We start from the raw sequence: 14,141 nt of genomic DNA, 5'->3' as shown, positions 1-14,141 counted from the left end.
AATTCCTGCTCTGTCGCAGCGTTTCCCAAACCCCGTTCTCAGGGCCCTTAACAGGCCAGATATTCATTCTACCTTACTAGAGCACAGGTGAAATAATCAACTCACCCATCAGCTGATTATTTCCCCTGTTCTCTAGTTTAAGATACAATGAATATCTGGCCGGTTAAGGGTCCTAAGTACTGGAGTTGGGAAACTGCTCTGTCTGAATCATGAAAGAAAAAATTTGGGTTTAGTATCCCTTTAATATTGCTAATAGTTTTTTCATTCCACTTATAATCTAGGCCAAACTATGCAGTTTAAAGTATTTGCTTTTTGGGCCCTCTAGGGAGTGTGGGACAATTAATATAAAAGCAAGACAAAAGCAAGAGATTTTTTACTGTGCTTTAAGGTGTTCCTGGTAACAAATACAGTTAGTCTTCATTTATAAAGTTTTTCTTTTCAATATTCTTTGCTTACAGTAAGTTATGTTCATTAGCCAAACACAAGGAACTTCTTGCTGAAAATCAGTTTTGTTTTTCCAAAGACAAATATATATTAACTTATCTACAACTAGAAATAAGTAAATCAGTCACTTAAAATGTGCTGGATATCTGAAACCACATTGTGGTTGCTAAATGCAAAAAAAAGGAGATGTACAAGTGTTCTTCAGTGCTAACTATCATTAATGTCCCCCAAGTTCAAACCGTGGGATTTTCATGCCTCTTCATGTGCAGCGCCAGGTGGTCAGAGCGAGCAAATGTTCGCTTGCAGAGCTTACATTCATACGGGCGCAGGCCAGTGTGCTTGCGGAAATGGCGGGTGAGTTCATCTGAGCGAGCAAATTTCCAACCACAGCCACTCCAGTCACATATATAGGGCTTCTCTCCTACGGAAAATACAATGTAATAGAGGAAATAGACAATATGGAGCTTGTTACTGGGATAAAATGCTATTACAGTGAAAAGATATTATAAAGATGTTACAAGGAAGTAATGAGTAGGGTCATTTTGGCTGGGTGTTATGTGGTAATAAGTCACTTAGGGAAAAGGTAACTGCATTAATATGTTAGTGGGCAATAAGGTACTCAGGAGCTGGGTTATTGCAATAAGATGTTACGGGGCAATAAGGCACTCAGGTACTGGGTTACAGCAATAAGATATTACAGAACAATAAGGCACTCAGGAGCTGGGTTACTGCAATAAGATGTTACAGGGGCAATAAGGCACTCAGGTACTGGGTTACTGCAACAAGATGTTGCAGGACAATAAGGCACTCAGGAGCTTGGTTACTACAATAAGAGGTTACAGGGCAATAAGGCACTCAGGAGCTGGGTTACTGCAATAAGAGTTTACAGGGCAATAAGGCACTCAGGTACTGGGTTACTGCAATAAGATGTTACAGGACAATAAGGCACTCAGGAGCTTGGTTACTACAATAAGAGGTTACAGGGCAATAAGGCACTCAGGAGCTGGGTTACTGCAATAAGATGTTACAGGGCAATAAGGCACTCAGGAGCTGGGTTACTGCAATAAGATGTTACAGGACAATAAGGCACTCAGGAGCTGGGTTACTGCAATAAGATGTTACAGGGCAATAAGGCACTCAGGATATGGGTAACTGCAATAAGATGTTATGGGGCAATAAGGCACTCAGGAGCTGGGTTACTGCAATAAGATGTTACAGGGCAATAAGCACTCAGGAGCTGGGTTACTGCAATAAGATGTTACAGGGCAATAAGGCACTGAGGAGCTGGGTTACTGCAATAAGATGTTACAGGGCAATAAGGCACTGAGGAGCTGGGTTACTGCAATAAGATGTTACAGGGCAATAAGGCACTCAGGAGCTGGGTTACTGCAATAAGTTGTTACAGGGACAATAAGGCACTCAGGAGCTGGGTTACTGCAATAAGATTTTACAGGACAATAAGGCACTCAGGAGCTGGGTTACTGCAATAAGATGTTACAGGGCAATAAGGCACTCAGGATATGGGTAACTGCAATAAGATGTTATGGGGCAATAAGGCACTCAGGAGCTGGGTTACTGCAATAAGATGTTACAGGGCAATAAGCACTCAGGAGCTGGGTAACTGCAATAAGATGTTATGGGGCAATAAGGCACTCAGGAGCTGGGTTACTGCAATAAGATGTTACAGGGCAATAAGGCACTCAGGAGCTGGGTTACTGCAATAAGATGTTACAGGGGCAATAAGGCACTCAGGAGCTGGGTTACTGCAATAAGATGTTACAGGGGCAATAAGGCACTCAGGAGCTGGGTTACTGCAATAAGATGTTACAGGACAATAAGGCACTCAGGAGCTGGGTTACTGCAATAAGTTGTTACAGGACAATAAGGCACTCAGGAGCTGGGTTACTGTAATAAGATGTTACAGGACAATAAGGCACTCAGGAGCTGGGTTACTGCAATAAGATGTTACAGGACAATAAGGCACTCTGGAGCTGGGTTACTGCAATAAGATGTTACAGGACAATAAGGCACTCAGGAGCTGGGTTACTGCAATAAGATGTTACAGGGCAATAAGGCACTCAGGATATGGGTAACTGCAATAAGATGTTACAGGGCAATAAGGAGCTCAGGAGCTGGGTTACTGCAATAAGATGTTACAGGGCAATAAGGCACTCAGGAGCTGGGTTACTGCAATAAGATGTTACAGGGCAATAAGGCACTCAGGAGCTGGGTTACTGCAATAAGATGTTACAGGACAATAAGGCACTCAGGAGCTGGGTTACTGCAATAAGATGTTACAGGGCAATAAGGCACTCAGGATATGGGTAACTGCAATAAGATGTTATGGGGCAATAAGGCACTCAGGAGCTGGGTTACTGCAATAAGATGTTACAGGGCAATAAGCACTCAGGAGCTGGGTTACTGCAATAAGATGTTACAGGGCAATAAGGCACTGAGGAGCTGGGTTACTGCAATAAGATGTTACAGGGCAATAAGGCACTGAGGAGCTGGGTTACTGCAATAAGATGTTACAGGGCAATAAGGCACTCAGGAGCTGGGTTACTGCAATAAGTTGTTACAGGGACAATAAGGCACTCAGGAGCTGGGTTACTGCAATAAGATTTTACAGGACAATAAGGCACTCAGGAGCTGGGTTACTGCAATAAGATGTTACAGGGCAATAAGGCACTCAGGATATGGGTAACTGCAATAAGATGTTATGGGGCAATAAGGCACTCAGGAGCTGGGTTACTGCAATAAGATGTTACAGGGCAATAAGCACTCAGGAGCTGGGTAACTGCAATAAGATGTTATGGGGCAATAAGGCACTCAGGAGCTGGGTTACTGCAATAAGATGTTACAGGGCAATAAGGCACTCAGGAGCTGGGTTACTGCAATAAGATGTTACAGGGGCAATAAGGCACTCAGGAGCTGGGTTACTGCAATAAGATGTTACAGGGGCAATAAGGCACTCAGGAGCTGGGTTACTGCAATAAGATGTTACAGGACAATAAGGCACTCAGGAGCTGGGTTACTGCAATAAGTTGTTACAGGACAATAAGGCACTCAGGAGCTGGGTTACTGTAATAAGATGTTACAGGACAATAAGGCACTCAGGAGCTGGGTTACTGCAATAAGATGTTACAGGACAATAAGGCACTCAGGAGCTGGGTTACTGCAATAAGATGTTACAGGGCAATAAGGCACTCAGGAACTGGGTTACTGCAATAAGATGTTACAGGGCAATAAGGCACTCAGGAGCTGGGTTACTGCAATAAGATGTTACAGGGCAATAAGGCACTCAGGAGCTGGGTTACTGCAATAAGATGTTACAGGGCAATAAGGCACTCAGGAACTGGGTTACTGCAATAAGATGTTACAGGGCAATAAGGCACTCAGGAGCTGGGTTACTGCAATAAGATGTTACAGGGCAATAAGGCACTCAGGAGCTGGGTTACTGCAATAAGATGTTACAGGGCAATAAGAGACTCAGGAGCTGGGTTAGTGCAATGAGATGTTACAGGGGCAATAAGGCACTCAGGATATGGGTAACTGCAATAAGATGTTATGGGGCAATAAGGCACTCAGGAGCTGGGTTACTGCAATAAGATGTTACAGGGACAATAAGGCACTCAGGAGCTGGGTTACTGCAATAAGATGTTACAGGGACAATAAGGCACTCAGGAGCTGGGTTACTGCAATAAGATTTTACAGGGGCAATAAGGCACTCAGGAGCTGGGTTACTGCAATAAGATATTACAGGACAATAAGGCACTCAGGAGCTGGGTTACTGCAATAAGATGTTACAGGACAATAAGGCACTCAGGAGCTGGGTTATTGCAATAAGATGTTACAGGGGCAATAAGGCACTCAGGAGCTGGGTTACTGCAATAAGATGTTACAGGGCAATAAGGCACTCAGGAGCTGGGTTATTGCAATAAGATGTTACAGGGGCAATAAGGCACTCAGGAGCTGGGTTACTGCAATAAGATGTTACAGGGCAATAAGGCACTCAGGAGCTGGGTTACTGCAATAAGATGTTACAGGGGCAATAAGGGACTCAGGAGCTGGGTTACTGCAATATGATGTTACAGGACAATAAGGCACTCAGGAGCTGGGTTACTGCAATAAGATGTTACAGGGCAATAAGGCACTCAGGAGCTGGGTTACTGCAATAAGATGTTACAGGGCAATAAGGCACTCAGGAGCTGGGTTACTGCAATAAGATGTTACAGGGGCAATAAGGGACTCAGGAGCTGGGTTACTGCAATATGATGTTACAGGACAATAAGGCACTCAGGAGCTGGGTTATTGCAATAAGATGTTACAGGGGCAATAAGGCACTCAGGAGCTGGGTTACTGCAATAAGATGTTACAGTGATAATAAAGCACTCAGGGGCTGGGTTACTGCAATAAGATGTTACAGGGCAATAAGGCACTCAGGGGCTGGGTTACTGCAATAAGATGTTACAGGGGCAATAAGGCACTCAGGAGCTGGGTTACTGCAATAAGATGTTACAGGACAATAAGGCACTCAGGAGCTGGGTTACTGCAATAAGATGTTATAGGGGCAATAAGGCACTTAGGAGCTGGGTTACTGCAATAAGATGTTACAGGGCAGTAAGGCACTCAGGAGCTGGGTTACTGCAATAAGATGTTACAGGAAAATAAAACACTCAGGAGCTGGGTTACTGCAATAAGATGTTACAGTGGCAATAAGGCACTCAGGAGCTGGGTTACTGCAATAAGATGTTACAGGGCAATAAGGCACTCAGGAGCTGGGTTACTGTAATAAGATGTTACAGGGAAATAAGGCACTAAGGAGCTGGGTTACTGCAATAAGGTGTTACAGGGGCAATAAGGCACTCAGGAGCTGGGTTACTGCAATAAGATGTTACAGGGCAATAAGGCACTCAGGAGCTGGGTTACTGCAATAAGATGTTACAGGGCAATAAGGCACTCAGGAGCTGGGTTACTGCAATAAGATGTTACAGGACAATAAGGCACTCAGGAGCTGGGTTACTGCAATAAGATGTTACAGGACAATAAGGCACTCAGGAGTTGGGTTAATGCAATAAGATGTTACAGGGCAATAAGGCACTCAGTAGCTGGGTTACTACAATAAGATGTTACAGGACAATAAGGCACTCAGGAGCTGGGTTACTGTAATAAGATGTTACAGGACAATAAGGCACTCAGGAGCTGGGTTACTGCAATAAGATGTTACAGGGCAATAAGGAGCTCAGGAGCTGGGTTACTGCAATAAGATGTTACAGGACAATAAGGCACTCAGGAGCTGGGTTACTGTAATAAGATGTTACAGGACAATAAGGCACTCAGGAGCTGGGTTACTACAATAAGATGTTACAGGACAATAAGGCACTCAGGAGCTGGGTTACTGTAATAAGATGTTACAGGACAATAAGGCACTCAGGAGCTGGGTTACTGCAATAAGATGTTACAGGGCAATAAGGAGCTCAGGAGCTGGTTTACTGCAATAAGATGTTACAGGACAATAAGGCACTCAGGAGCTGGGTTAGTGCAATAAGATTTTACAGGACAATAAGGCACTCAGGAGTTGGGTTAATGCAATAAGATGTTACAAGACAATAAGGCACTCAGGAGTTGGGTTACTGCAATAAGATGTTACAGGGGCAATAAGGCACTCAGGAGTTGGGTTAATGCAATACGATGTTACAGGACAATAAGGCACTCAGGAGTTGGGTTACTGCAATAAGATGTTACAGGGGCAATAAGGCACTCAGGAGTTGGGTTAATGCAATACGATTTTACAGGACAATAAGGCACTCAGGAGTTGGGTTAATGCAATACGATGTTACAGGGACAATAAGGCGCTCAGGAGCTGGGTTACTGCAATAAGATGTTACAGGGGCAATAAGGCACTCAGGAGTTGGGTTAATGCAATACGATGTTACAGGACAATAAGGCACTCAGGAGCTGGGTTAGTGCAATAAGATGTTACAGGACAATAAGGCACTCAGGAGCTGGGTTACTGCAATAAGATGTTACAGGGCAATAAGGCACTCAGGAGCTGGGTTACTGCAATACGATGTTACAGGACAATAAGGCACTCAGGAGCTGGGTTATTGCAATAAGATGTTACAGGAGCAATAAGGCGCTCAGGAGTTGGGTTAATGCAATGAGATGTTACAGGGCAATAAGGCACTCAGGAGTTGGGTTAATGCAATGAGATGTTAGTCACCTATTAGCTGAGTTATTGTATTAATATCTTACATGAAAACTAGGATAATATATTACTGGGCCAGTAAGGCAATCTAAAGCATCTACATTAAATTTAGAAATTTAATGGACATTAAAATCATTACTATAAATTATAAACTAAAACATTATTAAAATAAGTAAATGGATTTAAAAACATAGAAAATGAAAAGCCTGGGGCACAAAACTATGCATCACAATTGCTTTATGCCCCTTCTTACCAGTGTGTGTGCGAATGTGCGCCTTTAAGTGAGAGCTTTTAGTATACGTTTTTGTACATCCAGCATGGGTACAACTGTGGCACATGCTTCCTTTCTGTGATGCCCTTTTGGTTTTCTTATGTTTACCTCTTTTGAGTGGCTTTGCATCACTGGGAAACACCGACTGATTAAGTGGAGTGCAGTATTGGTGTGCAGAAGAGAAGGATTGGTAAGGAACAAAAGAAGATGAAGTCCTGGGCAGAATTGGCACTGGATTTGAAGAGAAATTATAATCTTGATGTGCAAATGGCACCAGACCCTCATCAGAAGGCAGTGGATATAAATACCCTAAAACCTCAGCCTGGTAGGAAACATTGTTACCCAGGGGGTCTATATGCCTTGACTCTTTTTGAAGCAAGCCCACCTCATTTGGTGGCATGCTAATCTCCTCTAGGTTGCTATAGCAGTCTGTTGGGCACAGGTTTAACATACTTGTTTGATCACCTGAAGAGGAAAGAAGGGACTCAGTGATATGTGCAGGTTCCTGGCACATGCCAACAGGTATCTGTGTATGGCACGAGGCAACTGGTACCTGTGATGGGCAGTTAACTACTTGAGTTAGCTCAGAGAAATTGCTACGTAGAAATTCAGGGTCCCAGGAAAGGTTCTCATCCTCATTTTGAGACACAGGGATAGAGAAGGGTAATGATAGCTGGAAATGTCTTTGTGCTAGTTCTGGAAGATCTTCAGTTGAAGTTTGAAACATCTGAGGATTCCAAAGCTGCTAAATAAAAAAGAGATACAAAGAAATTAGCAAAGGACTGGCACAGCATGAGGAACGAATATTATTAGTAATATGTTGTTACTGGAGACACAAGCAATGGTTACTGTATCTCAATCTTGTCTGCAAACATTCTCTAATATTCCTGAACTTGTTGCACAATTTACAACCTGCACCAGTAACAGAATCCTGTCCTGATGCACATTTATTACTATATATACTGCCCCCCCCCCCTATAAACTGTTTTAATGCCTCCTATAAGGTGTATTTTCCTTCATATATCCACCATTATTATACTTACTGCTACTCCTTCACAGTAATGATTGAACTGATCAGTACAGGATGCTAAAGCCATGTGCATTTTTATTTGTGTGTGCTAAGTATAACTTGTATTTTTTATAGCTAATTATAAACAGTTCCAGTTAGATATATTATTTAGATATGTGTCATGTATGTGTGTGCATGTGTGCCTAGTATTTTATTGCAGCCTCTCTCTCAGTTTATCTTTCCCTCACTCTAGTGTTCCTTATCACAAGTTCTTATTCATCAAAGGGAAGAAATATATCTTACATTTTTTTTCTTCTTAAAAATGCTGAGTTGTTGGTTGGCTGTTAGTGGAAGGACCTGCCCTTCTACTTTGTCATCAGTTTAAAAAGTTTGTGTGAGTACTGTACATAATTACATATACAGTATATATACAGAGTTAGAAATTTGTTAAAGACTAATATAATGTGTTTGTTTTTTCTCTATATCTGTAATATAGTTTGTGTGTGTGTGTGTGTGTGTATTTCTATATATTTATACTGTATATATAATAAGAAACTTCTGTAGCCAAGCACCCCACCACTACTCCACATTGATTAACCTGGGTGCAATCCAAAAAGTTCAAAATATAGTTCAGTCTCATAGATAAGGGCACTCACAGGAATATAAAATTCAAACTATATTGACAAATTTTCTTAAAAGTCAATGTATATACATTATATATATATATATACCCACACAAACTATGTTATAGATAAAGGAAAAAAGACACATAATATATATGTCTGGAATATATATATAATGAAGATTTTTTTTATAAAGAATGTGGCCAACTGGTGCTAGACCTAGGTGCCATGTTGAGTTCCCTAGCCTACAGCCATGCATTCTACTCTCCCAAACAAACATACTGGAACAGAAACAAGCGTGTCACAGATGTATGGAATCCGCCACAGACAGATATAAAACACAGAAGTACCATAAAGGTTGCACATCCCAAGCTACTGGCAGAACTCGCAACTCTGGGTGCCCAGCTGGCAAACACAGACAGCTGGTGTGTATAAGTCTAGGGAGGACTGCAAAGCACGTATTGTTTCCTGAAACAATCAACATGTTTTGGAATATGTCACATATGTTATAATAACACTATTTTCTATAACACATCATTTTGAATAACGGGGTGCCCATGTTTCCAGGGCTGGACTGGAAATAAAAAGCAGCCATGGAAAATTTGGAGACCAGTCGTATTTCCGTTGAGTCAGTATAATGTGCGCACCCAATTTTTCTCAAGGGAAATTACTGGGATACTCCTTCCCCCCAATATTTTTTTCAGAATTATATTAGTTTGTATTAAAAAAAAGTGACAGACTGTTGTTATATAGGCACCCTACAACCCAATTGTATTGATTAATCACCTCTTTAAATTGTAGCTTTCCAGCCCCAGGTGCTGCGGCCCACCGGGATATCTCCTGGTAGGCCAATCCGGCCTTGAATGTTTCACACATTTTTCATGTATTTTGAATAGACCTGTATTTGCTAGCTCAGCAAAGAAAAATACTCAAATATTAAAAGGCCAAGTGTGTTGCGCAGTAGAGACAGCACGAGGACAAACACACCTGGCCTTTGAGTCCCTAGCTGAACTGCAGTAGAAGTAAGCGTGACCGGCGTGAGTGGGGGCGTGACCGACGTGAAGGGGCGTGACCGGGCGTGGATGGCCGTGAAAGGGGCGTGGCCGACCGTGAAAGCGGCGTGGTCGGGCGCGGTGCGCGATAGAGGGAAGAGAGATAGAGAGGGGAGAGAGATAGAGAGATAGAGAGGGGGGAGAGATAGAGAGGGGGGATAGATAGAGAGGGGAGAGAGATAGAGAGGGGGAGAGAGAGGGGAGAGAGAGGGTGAGAGAGACAGCAAAAGAGAGAAGGAGAGAGACAGCAAAAGACAGGGGGGAGAGAGACAGCAAAAGAGAGAGGGAGAGAGACAGCAAAAGACAGGGGGAGAGAGACAGCAAAAGAGAGGGGGTAGGGAGCGCAAAAAAGAGGGGGGAGAGAGAGCGCAAAAGAGAGGGGAAGAGAGAGCGCAAAAGAGGGGGGAGAGAGAGAGCGCAAAAGAGGGGGGGAAGAGCGCAAAAGAGGGGGGGAAGAGCACAAAAGAGAGGGGGGAGAGAGCGCAAAAGAGAGGGGTGGAGAGAGAGCGCAAAAGAGAGGGGGGAGAGAGAGCGCAAAAGAGAGGGGGAGAGCGCAAAAGAGAGGGGGGAGAGAGAGCGCAAAAGAGAGGGCGGAGAGCGCAAAAGAGAGGGGTGGAGAGAGAGCGCAAAAGAGAGGGGGGAGCGAGCGCAAAAGAGAGGGGGGAGAGAGAGCGCAAAAGAGAGGGGGGAGAGAGAGCGCAAAAGAGAGGGGGGAGAGAGAGCACAAAAGAGAGGGAGAGAGAGCGCAAAAGAGAGGGGGAGAGAGAGCGCAAAAGAGAGGGGGGAGAGAGAGCGTAAAAGAGAGGGCGGGGAGAGCACAAAAGAGAGGGGGGAGAGAGAGCGCAATAGAAAGCAAGGAGAGAGAGCGCAAAAGAGAGGGGAGAGAGAGGGGGAGAGAGCGCAAAAGAGATGGGGGAGAGAGAGAACGCAAAAGAGATGGGGAGAGAGAGAGAGCGCAAAAGAGAGGGTGGGAGAGAGCACAAAAGAGAGGGGGGAGAGAGAGCGCAAAAGAGAGGGGGAGAGAGAGAGCACAAAAGAGAGGGGGAGAGAGTGCAAAAGAGAGGGGGGAGAGAGAGAGCTCAAAAGAGAGGGGGAGAGAGAGAGCTCAAAAGAGATTGGGAGAGAGAGCTCAAAAGAGAGGGGGAGAGAGAGTGCAAAAGAGAGGGGGGAGAGAGAGCGCAAAAGAGAGGGGGAGAGAGAGAGCGCAAAAGAGAGGGGGGGAAAGAGAGAGCTCAAAAGAGAGGGGGGGAAAGAGAAAGCTCAAAAGAGAGGGGGAGAGAGAGAGCAAAAGAGAGGGGGAAAGAGAGAGAGCAAAAGAGAGGGGGGAGGGAGAGAGCTCAAGAGGTGGGACCGCTGTACTGCGAAAAATGGCCCGTGTGAGCGGGCTTTAGGACTAGTAAATAATAAAATACAAGCTTGCAAACTTTAACACCTCAGTCATCCATATTATCTGGAAGTGCTATTCAAAAAAGCAGTATAACTGTCACCCGCACACAAACACACGCATAAACACGCAACTAAAGTTCTACATCTGCTTACTTGAGAACTTAATTGTGCATAGACATTGGCATATAAGTATATTCCTTTGTTTTATGTCACTAATTCTTTGAGAAAGCGAGGCGGTAGGGTCAGTGGATACACAGCTGAACTGTAAGTTTGCACATGTTTTAACTAATTGTTAATAAAACTTATATTTTTACTATTTTACCTCTTCGTATGGACTAGTACTCTGTACCTTTATGGTACTTTTCTGCAGATGTTGTTCCATTTACATGTGTGTACTAATTTTTTATGACAGTTCCCTACAAAAACAATTACATACAACTGTAGCATAAAAGGGTACATTGTCATACACTTATCTACGCATGCACACAGCATTGTTTTATCTAAAATATCTGAATACCTTTTAGATTTCATTTTACTTGACTTATGACTTTTATGGTCAGGCATTGTGAAGTTTTATATGGTTTATGTGAAGTACTTGATATTACAAGTCCATGGTAAATCACATTTACCACAGAAGGGTTAGCACGGCCAGCATTGCTCAAGCACAACCTATACTTCCAATGGATATCATGACCACGCTAAATAGTACTGGTATTACAACATGAAAGTTATAGGCAGCGCTCAAGCGAAAGCTGAAAGGGTTAAAATGGATATGGTATATGACTTAAAAGGGCTCCGATGTATAGATGTATGTCTAAATATGAGCATGTATGTATGTATACATGTCTATATATGTGTATAACTGTGTATACATATGTATTTATGCGTTTATATGTGTAAATATGTATGTGCACACACATACATACACACACACATATATATATATATATATATATATATATATATATACACATACAGTATGAACCCATGTATATTCATATATATATATACATATACACACTTGTAATCTGGCCCATAGTTTGTGCTCTCGGGTCTGATGATCAAAAACTCACCGGCATGGAGATAAACCTTGCAAAATCTTTGGCGGGTTTATTAAGCATTATATTGTCTCTCCTTCAAATCCAGAACTCTGTATACTGAGATAAACAGCTTTCAATCTAAAATGTGCTTTCTAAATTTCTTTAAGACCTCACAGTACTGATTTTGCCAGAGCTTTAGGTCATCGTGACCTTGTCTTTTCTTTCATTTCCTTTCACTTTTTTCCCATATTTTATCTCTTTTTCCCCCCTACGTCTTGTGACGCTCAAGCGCAACTGTTTACTTTCAACTTGTAATATTGCTGGTAATAATAGTGGATTCCTATGACAGTAGGCAAAAGAGAGCCTCAATTATTAAAGGGAAACTAAACCCAAAAAAATTATTTCATGAGTTAGAAAGAGAATACAATTTTAAACAACATTCCAATTTATTTCTATTATCTCATTTGCTTCATTCTTTAGATAGCCTTTGTTGAAGTAATAGCAATGCACATAGGAGAGCCAATCACACGAGGGATCTATGTGCAGCAACCAATCAGCAGCTACTGAGCCTATCTAGATATGCTTTTCAGCAAAGTATATCAAGAGAATGAAACAGATTAGATAATAGAAGTAGATTAGAAAGTTGATCAAAATTGCATGCTCTTTCTAAATCAAGAAAGAAAAAAAATTGGGTTTAATGTCCCTTTAACACCAATTACAACCCCAATTCCCAAAAAGTTGGGAGTCTTGGGACAGTATGGAAAATGTAAAAAAACAAACAAAAAGTCATTTGAAAATTCAATTCTTCCTGTACTATATTTAAAACACATTATTGACACATTATTTGATGTTTTACTTTGTGAATTTAACGTATTTTTGAAAATATACACTCATTTCAAAGGCTATTATGTAATCAGCAGCATGCGCACAAAAGAAGTAGCAAATTCTGACAAGGAAAATGTTTTGTCGGATTTTGCTGCGGGCAGGACATGCGCGCATGCGCGGTTCATGGGATCTCATCTTATTACATGTAAAGTGGAAAAGTGACATTTATAATTGGTGACGATGAATGTGTGTTTATTTTGCCAGGTCGTGTATTATAAATGTCACTTTAACACTTTCGATGTTATAAGCTGAGATCTCATTCGTAAAAGTGACATTTATAATACACGACCTAGCAAAATAAACACGCATAAATCGTCGCCAATTATTACACTTTCCATGCCAATCATATGTCTCATCATACGCCCATGCATGCATGTCCTGCCCGTCCCGCAGCAAAATCTGACAGAACAATTTCCTTGTCAGAATTTCCTACCTCCTATGTGGCATGCTGCTGACCACATAATCGCATTCCGCACATTCCTTTTTAACATGTGTGGAGTGTGATTACGTAATACTGAGCAGGTGCACTGAGAGGTAGCACATTCTGACAAGGGAACACAATATGATAGAACACCGGCCAATCTATTTCTTATTGCAAATATTCAGAAAGGCGCTGTTGAAATGGGGACACCCACTACATCTTTTGTTCTGGGACTAGAGAGGTTTAGTTATGCCCTTGTACTAAGGTTAAAATTAACCTTTTGGTGCCAGATTCTTTTGCCCTTTCTCTCTATCTTTCATGCACCTATGTAAATATGCCATATTAGACAGCAGTAAAGCAAGAGTTCAGTGAAGTGCCACTTTACCCTGAACTTTCTGTCTACTAATGATCTCTAATCTCCTTGATTCTCTACCTTCATCTTAACTGTCTATGTTTAGTTTGCCCTCCACTGTACCATTATTTTTTTAGCCTATTATTAATCTTTGATGCTGAATTATTTAATATGTCATAAGGGCATTTGTGTTTACAACTCATATTCTTTTTCTGCAGAAAAAAACTGTGGTTTCCTAATGCTTATAGCATGCCATTTCTTCAGCATCACAGCAGTTGTGTAATTTAGGAAAATAAAAACATGCACAATACAGAAATAAGTGCCAAAAAAGTACTTTAAACCTTGGGGAGGGGGGGGGGGGGGGGTCTAAGAGGAAATGCAAGTTCTACTTTTCATAATGAGTAGTAGATTAATTGATTAGTTTGTGTGTATGTGTGTGTGGGTATATGT

At 42.2% G+C, this 14,141-nt stretch overlaps 1 protein-coding gene across 1 annotated transcript; it reads right to left on the bottom strand.

Annotated features, from left to right (window-relative positions):
• Positions 1-366: 366 nt before the first annotated feature.
• KLF1 (KLF transcription factor 1) lies at positions 367-8,185 on the bottom strand. Its single transcript, XM_053716042.1, has 3 exons — positions 7,967-8,185; positions 6,906-7,668; positions 367-865 (listed from the first exon to the last, which is right to left on the bottom strand). Exons 1-3 carry the CDS (start codon positions 8,024-8,026, stop codon positions 678-680), a joined length of 1,011 nt encoding a protein of 336 aa, XP_053572017.1. The 5' UTR covers positions 8,027-8,185; the 3' UTR covers positions 367-677.
• Positions 8,186-14,141: the final 5,956 nt, after the last annotated feature.

The sequence above is a fragment of the Bombina bombina genome, chromosome 6 (assembly GCF_027579735.1).
Source record: "Bombina bombina isolate aBomBom1 chromosome 6, aBomBom1.pri, whole genome shotgun sequence".
In the NCBI taxonomy this organism is placed as follows: Eukaryota; Metazoa; Chordata; class Amphibia; order Anura; family Bombinatoridae; genus Bombina; species Bombina bombina.
Note: the sequence above shows the minus strand (reverse complement) of the source record. Positions and strands in the feature narration are given on the sequence as shown.

Excerpts from the sequence above, each read along its gene's own strand:
- KLF1 (XM_053716042.1), bottom strand. The coding sequence starts at position 8,026 with ATGCACATGGCTTTAGCATCCTGTACTGATCAGTTCAATCATTACTGT. Across the intron at positions 7,669-7,966 it reads ATTACTGTGAAGGAGTAGCA|CAGCTTTGGAATCCTCAGAT; the intron begins GTAAGTATAATA and ends TTTTTTATTTAG. Across the intron at positions 866-6,905 it reads GCACATTCGCACACACACTG|GAGAGAAGCCCTATATATGT; the intron begins GTAAGAAGGGGC and ends TATTTTCCGTAG.